The sequence below is a fragment of the Balearica regulorum genome, chromosome 1 (genome assembly GCF_011004875.1).
Source record: "Balearica regulorum gibbericeps isolate bBalReg1 chromosome 1, bBalReg1.pri, whole genome shotgun sequence".
Taxonomy (NCBI): domain Eukaryota; kingdom Metazoa; phylum Chordata; class Aves; order Gruiformes; family Gruidae; genus Balearica; species Balearica regulorum.
This window is the reverse complement of record NC_046184.1, coordinates 122,533,789-122,541,201: the sequence shown is the minus strand read 5'-3', so window position 1 is coordinate 122,541,201 and position 7,413 is coordinate 122,533,789. Positions and strand designations below refer to the sequence as shown.

The 7,413-nt window shown below is 42.3% G+C and overlaps 1 protein-coding gene across 13 annotated transcripts in view; it reads left to right on the top strand.

The window, feature by feature from the left end:
- The window catches only part of KDM6A (lysine demethylase 6A), a 159,908-nt gene that overhangs the window by 1,223 nt on the left and 151,272 nt on the right, over nucleotides 1-7,413 (top strand). For all 13 annotated transcript variants that reach the window (XM_075773662.1, XM_075773647.1, XM_075773672.1 and 10 more), the window contains exon 2: nucleotides 72-135. In XM_075773662.1, the coding sequence (XP_075629777.1) occupies nucleotides 72-135 (64 nt within the window). The remainder of the gene's footprint in view (nucleotides 1-71; nucleotides 136-7,413) is intronic.

Sequence of the window (7,413 nt, the reverse complement as noted above, 5' to 3'; positions counted from 1 at the left end):
CGTGCGGGGGGCTGACTCTCGCTAACGCTTGTGCCTCTCTCCCCTCCCTCCCGCCCGCTCCCCTTCTGCAGCCGACTCTTCGGATTTCTGAGGCTTCATGAAGATGGCGCCAGAACGAAGGCCTTGCTGTTAAAGGTAAGCGCGAGGGTGGATGTGGAGCGGGGCTGGAGGGGGAAGGGGGGGGAGGGGAAGGAGCCGGCCCGGCCCAGCCGCCCCCTCCCTCCGGTCCCCCGGGTCCACACGGTGAGTGTGTGCGTGCGAGTGTGCATCTGGGTGCGTGTGTGTGTCTGTGTGTGCGTGCGTGTGGGGCACCGCCACATCCGCGGGTGCACGTCCCCGCAGGCGGCAGGGCGCTCCGCCTCGCCCCCCGCCGCGGTCTCCCCACGCGTTGCCGCCGCCTTTGCCCCTTCTCCCTCACCCCCCCCACCTCCCCCTCCCCCCGCGTAGTCAGCGCGGGCCCCCCCGCGCGGGAGGGAGCCGAGCGGGGCCGGGTGTGGGACGAAGGGAGCGCGGCCGTGCGGGCTCCGCTCCGGACACTTTGAAGGGGGTCCGTCCGGCCCCGGGACGGGGAAGTGCCCGCGCGCCGGGGCCGGAGCCTGGGGCCGGGAGCAAACGCCAAGCGGCGGGGCGGGGGAGGGGGCGCGGGAGGGAGGGGGAGGAGGAGGAGGAGGAGGAGGCCGGGGGGGGGGGAGGAGGGCGCGCGCGAGGCGCTGCTGACGTTGGCCTCTCCCCGGACCCTCCCTCGTGATTTTCGCCCCGCGCGGCGGGGGCCGGCGGCTGCGCGCGCCCTGCTTGGGCGGCGGGTGCGCCTCGCGGCGCGGCGGGGGGGGGGAAGATGACCCGGAGTCAGAGGGAGCGGGGGGCCCGGGGCGGGCCGCGGCGGGGCGGGCGCGGCGCTGAGCGGCTCCCGGAGCCCTTCGCCGAGTGACTTGTTTACTCTGTGGGCCCGGCTGCCTCCAGCGTGCCAGGTCCTCGCCGAGAGCCGTGTCCCGCCCGTCGGGCCCCCCGCCGCCGGACCGCTTGACAGGGAGCGGGACGGCCCGCAGGTTGCTGGAGCCTGCCCGGCCTTCTGAGAGAGATGTTTGTTTCTGTGAAAAGTTGTTGGCCCTGTCATTTAGTTAAGTAATGGCTGCTCCTGTCGGCCCAAGATGGCCGGACAGGGAGGAGAAAGAGAAAGGGGGGGGGGGGAGGTAAACACGAAACAAATACCGGGAACGAATATGCACGTCGTCTGGAGCGTGAAGCCCCCGGTGAACGTTGAGGGAAACTCTTCCTGCGCATTGCAAGTTCTTTCTGGGTGCTTTCCTGCTGCAGGCAGGGCGTTTGCAGCACCGGTGTCCTCCTTATCAACCTGTAGCACATTCTGCTGCCCATCCGTAAGCTGTTGACAAAGGCTGTGCAGGCTGCGTCTGCCAGTTGTATTTAAAGACTAAACGCGAAGAAAACATTTGTGTAACAGAATACGTCGAACTGTTTTTAAAATATCACGCGGTTGAAGCAGGGGACTGTGTTCTTCTGGTTCCTGGTTTCAGACTTGTTCCTGTCAGAAGCGTTGCATTTGACACTTTGTTCATCCTATTGTTGTGCCCGTGTTGTACGCTGATATTTTCATGTGAAGATTTTTTTTTTTTCTTCTATTGCTGGTCTTGGTTGATCTGAAGACCTGACTCTAAAGTGTGTTGAATTCAGCAGCCTAGGCCCTCACTTGTGTTTGGATGTTTATTTCTGGCATGATTGGAAAAGCTCAATGTCAGGACGTGGGGGGAGGGGGGAGGGATGGAAGGAAAAACAGGTACACTTTTCTTTGTGCTTATATTTTTAAAAATCTTGTGGTTTCCTTTGGATTTTCAGAGTTATTTATAAAAGTACTTCATCCGATAAATCAAAAAGGTAGGGGAGTGATATGTCAGACCAGTTAAATAATGTACGTTAACTGTTAGTGGACCAGAATTAATGTCTGCTCTGTGAATGCTGTTGATGCTATAAGAAATATTAGAGAGAATCATATATGGGATATAGCTTAAGGATGCCAGATAGCAAATAAAAGCATCATATGTAGTTAGATCATCTGTCGCATAACATCACTATGTTAGGTTTTATTTTATGTACTGTAAAAATAAGTAATGCAGGCAGCAATTTAGTGTATTAGTTGAGTTTTGACTCCTTTCTTGCATATAATGCATTTTCTTTTTTATGCCAGTTGATTAAAGTTTTGGTATATAGTCTGAGACGAATGAAGTTGTGGGGCATTTTGATAGTTTTGAAGTATATTTCTAGAAATATTGTTGTATGTTCTCCTATCAATATATGAATCCATACAGCAAATACTAAAAAAAAAAATAATAAAATCCAATAACAAAATATATTTTACTATTTCACCTCAGTTTTCTGATAGTGTTTTGGACGTTTATGAATTGCACACTAACTCACAAAGCACGTTCTTTGTAAAACTTGTCTTAGAGAAAAGTAGATTGTTAAGGAAGTAGAAAGATTAAAATGTTACTGTTCAGTGCAAAGTTGTTTGAGAGGAATTTCTTGGCTTGAACCAGCTTCAGTTTTGTTTATGCTTTTTACTTTCAGGGAATGTGCACGTGCTTCAATTACTGTTATCCATAAGTAAGAAGTTGTTATTTTTAAGATGTTTGTTACTTAATTTCTTTTCTGTATGTGTGAAGCTGCATACAGTCTATACTGTACAGGAAGGTTTAGAGTAATTAATCTAGCAAATCACTTTAATTTTATGTAACAATTTTTATGGTAGAAAGTGTGGCCATATTGTATGTACATGTAATTAATAGGTTTTACAGTAATAGTAACAAAATCTTCCCTTTTGTGTATGGAGCAACAACAGCTAACAAAGACCCTAGACTCCATAATTATGAAACCCTAACTGACTGATTTCAGAATCTACAAGCCAGCGCATTATAAAGTAACATGAGATTTATGTGCAAGTATAGCAGGTAAGGAAACCCATTGAGTCGTGTTTCCACAGGAATCCTTCACAAAGGCAAAAATTTATTGGCCCTCCCCTTGATGCGAGAATTGTACACCCACTACTGCACCTTTTAAAAAAGGCAGGCTGTAGCAGTGTCTCTTCTGTTCAGTGCCTGACAGTGTTCCCTGGTTGCCTGTGGTTAAGGTGGTAGGACACTGACTCGGGGGGGAAGGTGAGGTCCTGGGTTGGAAGCGTTGAGGGACCCGCTCCGTTATCCACACAGGTACTTATGCAGCAGCAGGATTCTGTGTGGGCTTAAATTTGGTGCCTCTATACAAGAAGGTACTACTATCGTTTTTACTGAGGCTCACTCATCAGGAGGCAGCGTGTTGGCTTAAGCCACTTGCAGGCTGACCTGGAGATTTTGTGAAGCCTTTGCAGTGGGAAGTCTGGTTTAATGAAGCCACACCCTGACAGAGCTTAATAAGAATAAATCTAGGATGTCTTTCACGGATGGAGGAAGCTTCGTGTCTGGAGCTTTAACACGGTTGTAGGTTTTATTCATGCTCCAGGTCTGGACTGCAGTCCCCCTTTTTTGGTAGCTTTTGCTTTGTAGGATGTATGGCTGTAGTATTGTGAACTAAACCGAGTCCTGCTGCTGGGTGTAGCAAATCAAAAGAGCAGATAAGACATCAGATCTATACAATTTTATGAATTATTGAAGATATAGACTAAAGGTCAGGCATATTGTATTGTTGCTCCATGTATTGGATGTGTGATAAGCCAGAAGAAATCAAACTTCCCCGTAATGGTGTACATGTTGTTAGTATGCATGACAGAGGAATAGAATTTTCTGTTGTCAAAAATTTTGTTTGTTTTGCAGAAAAGGAGCTTGGGAATCATAGTTTGCAGCTAGTGTGTGGTTTTGGGGGAGAGGAGAGGGAAATTGAAAGAGAGGTCACCTTTCAAACTGTTTGAAATGCTGAAAATCCAATGTAGCCAGTCTTGTATAGGAGAAGGTCCTCACTATCATGCTTCTGTAGTTGACAAGAACATTCATGTGAAGGAGCAAAAAACCCCAAACCAAAACCAAGAACCCTGCTGTTATCTTGATGTCTCTTTCTCCCGGGAAGACGTTTCAGGAGGTGAAGCTTAAAGATTACTTGGGGGGGGGGGGGGGGAGGGGGAGAACATCCATTGTATTGGAAGTGAATTGCAAAGCATTTCCTTTTTCTTTCTTTCTTCCTTCCTTCCTTCTTTTTTTTTTTTTAATGATACTTCCACTGTTTAGCCAAAGTTGACTTTCTTTCAGTGATAAACCTTGGTTTCATAAGCTATAATTATTTGGCTTCTCTACAGATTTAGGTTGGTGTAGCTGATCTAAGGTATTGTGTAAAAGATGCTTGTTAATTCTTATTCGTTGAGTTTAATAATTTTTGTCATATCCAGTAGTAAAAATTTGAAGCATTTTTCCATTTAAAAGTATTGATACTGAAGTCAATTTGAAGAGAAATGAAGTAGTTGCATGCGATATGCCAGTTTTTGCTCTCTGTGTTACCTTTTGTGGTTTTGCAGCCCTTTTGTTTTCCAGTTGATTTTAAAAATGATATTTCCTTTGTGTAAAGGCCGTGTGTATTGACAAAATTAACAAAGTGGTTATCTGTGCTTTTATTAAGGATACAAAATAAGTGCACAGTGACAGTATTTTTTCATCTTTCTTATAATTGTAGGTGTTGCTTGTTTAAAAATAGTTCTGGACAGTGTGAATTGGTATATATTGACTTTGTCCCGTTAGTGTTGACATTAATGTTAATTTTCTGCTAATCTATAATTAAATATCCTCAGTTTTAATTATAACAGACTGCTTGAAAAATAATTATGCAGGAAAACATTTTAGCAGATTAGTCTAAGTGTAGTAAAGTTACCTTTTTTAAAATAACTTTGGAAATGTTTTGGCTTAATTTATTTTCATCAAAACAAATATTGCTTTAAAAGGAATTTTAGTGTTTGCCTTTATATAATGGCAGTGCTGGGAATTGAGAAACTGGGAATTGGTACCATGAGACATTTATAAAGCATTCCAGGAAGTGGGCAGCCTCTCCAATTTCTGTAAATTTATCTGAGCTCTTTCTTTATGTGGTTTCTTTTTAATACATTCTGCATTTATTTTTATTTATTATCTAGCATACTCTCTGTTAATGTGGAACAAGTTGAAGTTGGTTAAAATTTTGTAAATTGTGTTATGGGTAGAGCTGGTTTTCTAGCCATTTTTGAAGGTGTCTGGAAGTGGAAAGATTGAAGTAAAATTGCTAAGAGTTGAAGAAAAATTGTTACATGTGTTTATTGGATAATTGGGGTGGATGTATAGATTTTTTTTAAGATCAGTATTTTTCTGTATGCAATTTGGGGTTTACTTTAATAGCGTAGGGTTTTGTAGGATCCAATTAAGGTGTAATAGATTACATATTCTATACTTCATGGTTGTACCATGTTTATACTTCAAAATGACAATTCTGGTCTATATGATATTTATGTATCCTGGTACTTAAAGACTTGTACTTTATCTGGTATTAAACCCAATTCTTTTCTTTTTTTTTTTTTTTTTTTTTTAAATGGACATTACACAGTACTTTTTGCTAACATATGAGATACTTGGCATGTTTTGATATTTTCAAAACTAGTATTGAAGGCATATTTCTTTGAAATAGGTGTGGGGTTTTTTGTTGCTCAGAACATACATTCTTGAATGTTTTAGATGTTTATTGAGTTTAAAGTGCAGTGTTTTTACTACTTCCCAAAAGCAAGGAAATCGATGAAGTTACAAATGTTACAGTTGTCATTTTAATATGCTAATAAAAAGGCAGGGATGGACCCCATCTCTACAAACAACATGCTTCTGTAGAAGTGCAGTTAAGATTGCAGGACAGCTAACATTGGTATTTGCATTTCTGTAAGCTTTACGTTCTCTATCAGGAGACTATTAATAGGGAATACAATATAAGATTTTTCTTTGTTATAGGAGCTTTCCATGTTTCTTATGGAATAAATGTTACATATTGTGGTTTCTGAGAACTGGTCTACTGAGTGTGAAGGCTGAAGTGGTCCATTTCTTTAAGCGATACATATGCATAGACTTAAGATAATCCATGCCCTACTGACTTAATAATCAAACAGACACAGTGGACAGCAATTTGTGATGAAAAAGAAATATTACTGTATTTTAGCAGCTAAGGAATAGAAGTTCTGACAATTTAATTTTTGAAAGTGTGAAGAAAACCTGTGTCAAATACAGGACACAATTTTTTCCTTCCATTTCAGTAATTTAACCACTGAAAACCTTCCATTGATCCATTTGTGGATCACGATACTTGTGGACTCTAGCTTTCAAATTAATACACAGGTAATCTCGGGTTCTGTATGTGAAGAAGAAATAGGCAAACTAAAGCTTTTGTCTATACCTAGCATTCAGGTGTGCTTTTTGCTCGTGAAGACCGTGGTGCTCTGTCTCTTGCCAGCCTTTATAGCTGTTTGTTCACTATAGTGGATTGAATGGACTTGATAATTACAGAGGTAAGCCTGTATGCAAGTGTTGATACCATCTGAAGTAAGTGTTGAGAGCGTCATCTAAAAGCTATACCATATGTTTGTTATACCACTTTAGAAAAGAGTAGATGTTTCATACTTGGATAACTATGTGTAGAACCATTTGTTTTCATTACATTAGTAAGATGATAGAAAATTAAGGAGACTCATGGAAAATGTTTATAGCTATATAGTGATTTTATGCTGATTAACATTTGTCACAAGACTTTCCAGCACCAGAACTATATGCCATAGCCCACTATTGTTCTTTATCCCACTGAGAATCAGGCAAAGTTACGTTCTGTGGAGAAATGAAGCTTTGGTTTCCAACCTTAAGGATTCATGAGTTAAACTTCAGATTGATCTCTGATTAGTGAACAACTACTGTTGCTCTTGGTCTTCAACTGATACAATTTTTGGGTAATGTGAGAGATTTCACAATATTTTCAACCAACTGAAAGGGAAGAAAATGTGTGTATTAGTAGTTTGAGAGTACTAAAATAGTTGTGTAAAAAAACCTAGTTACTGCTGTAAAGGACTTAGCTTCTGCAGAAATGAATTAAGCAGATGGGCTGTGAGTCTGAGGTGAATGCATACCTGAGCTAGGCCGCAGATTTTAGTATTGGTTCAGATAATTGCAGAAGCTGATGCATTATCGTGCTCACTATGAATGCATATAGGTATATGTATACAACTTCCAGTCCTGTAGTTTCACACCTATCTTGTATTGTGCATGTACAACTCACGTAAGTTACTTTTTGTTTTAACCTCCCTTTTTGGTGATGTTCTGCAGCTATGGTGTGTGAAGTGTAACATTTGAATAATATATCTTCACAATTAAAAATTGAAGTGATGCTCTTTAAACTTCAGGTGTCATTATAGAGACCAGTTGATTG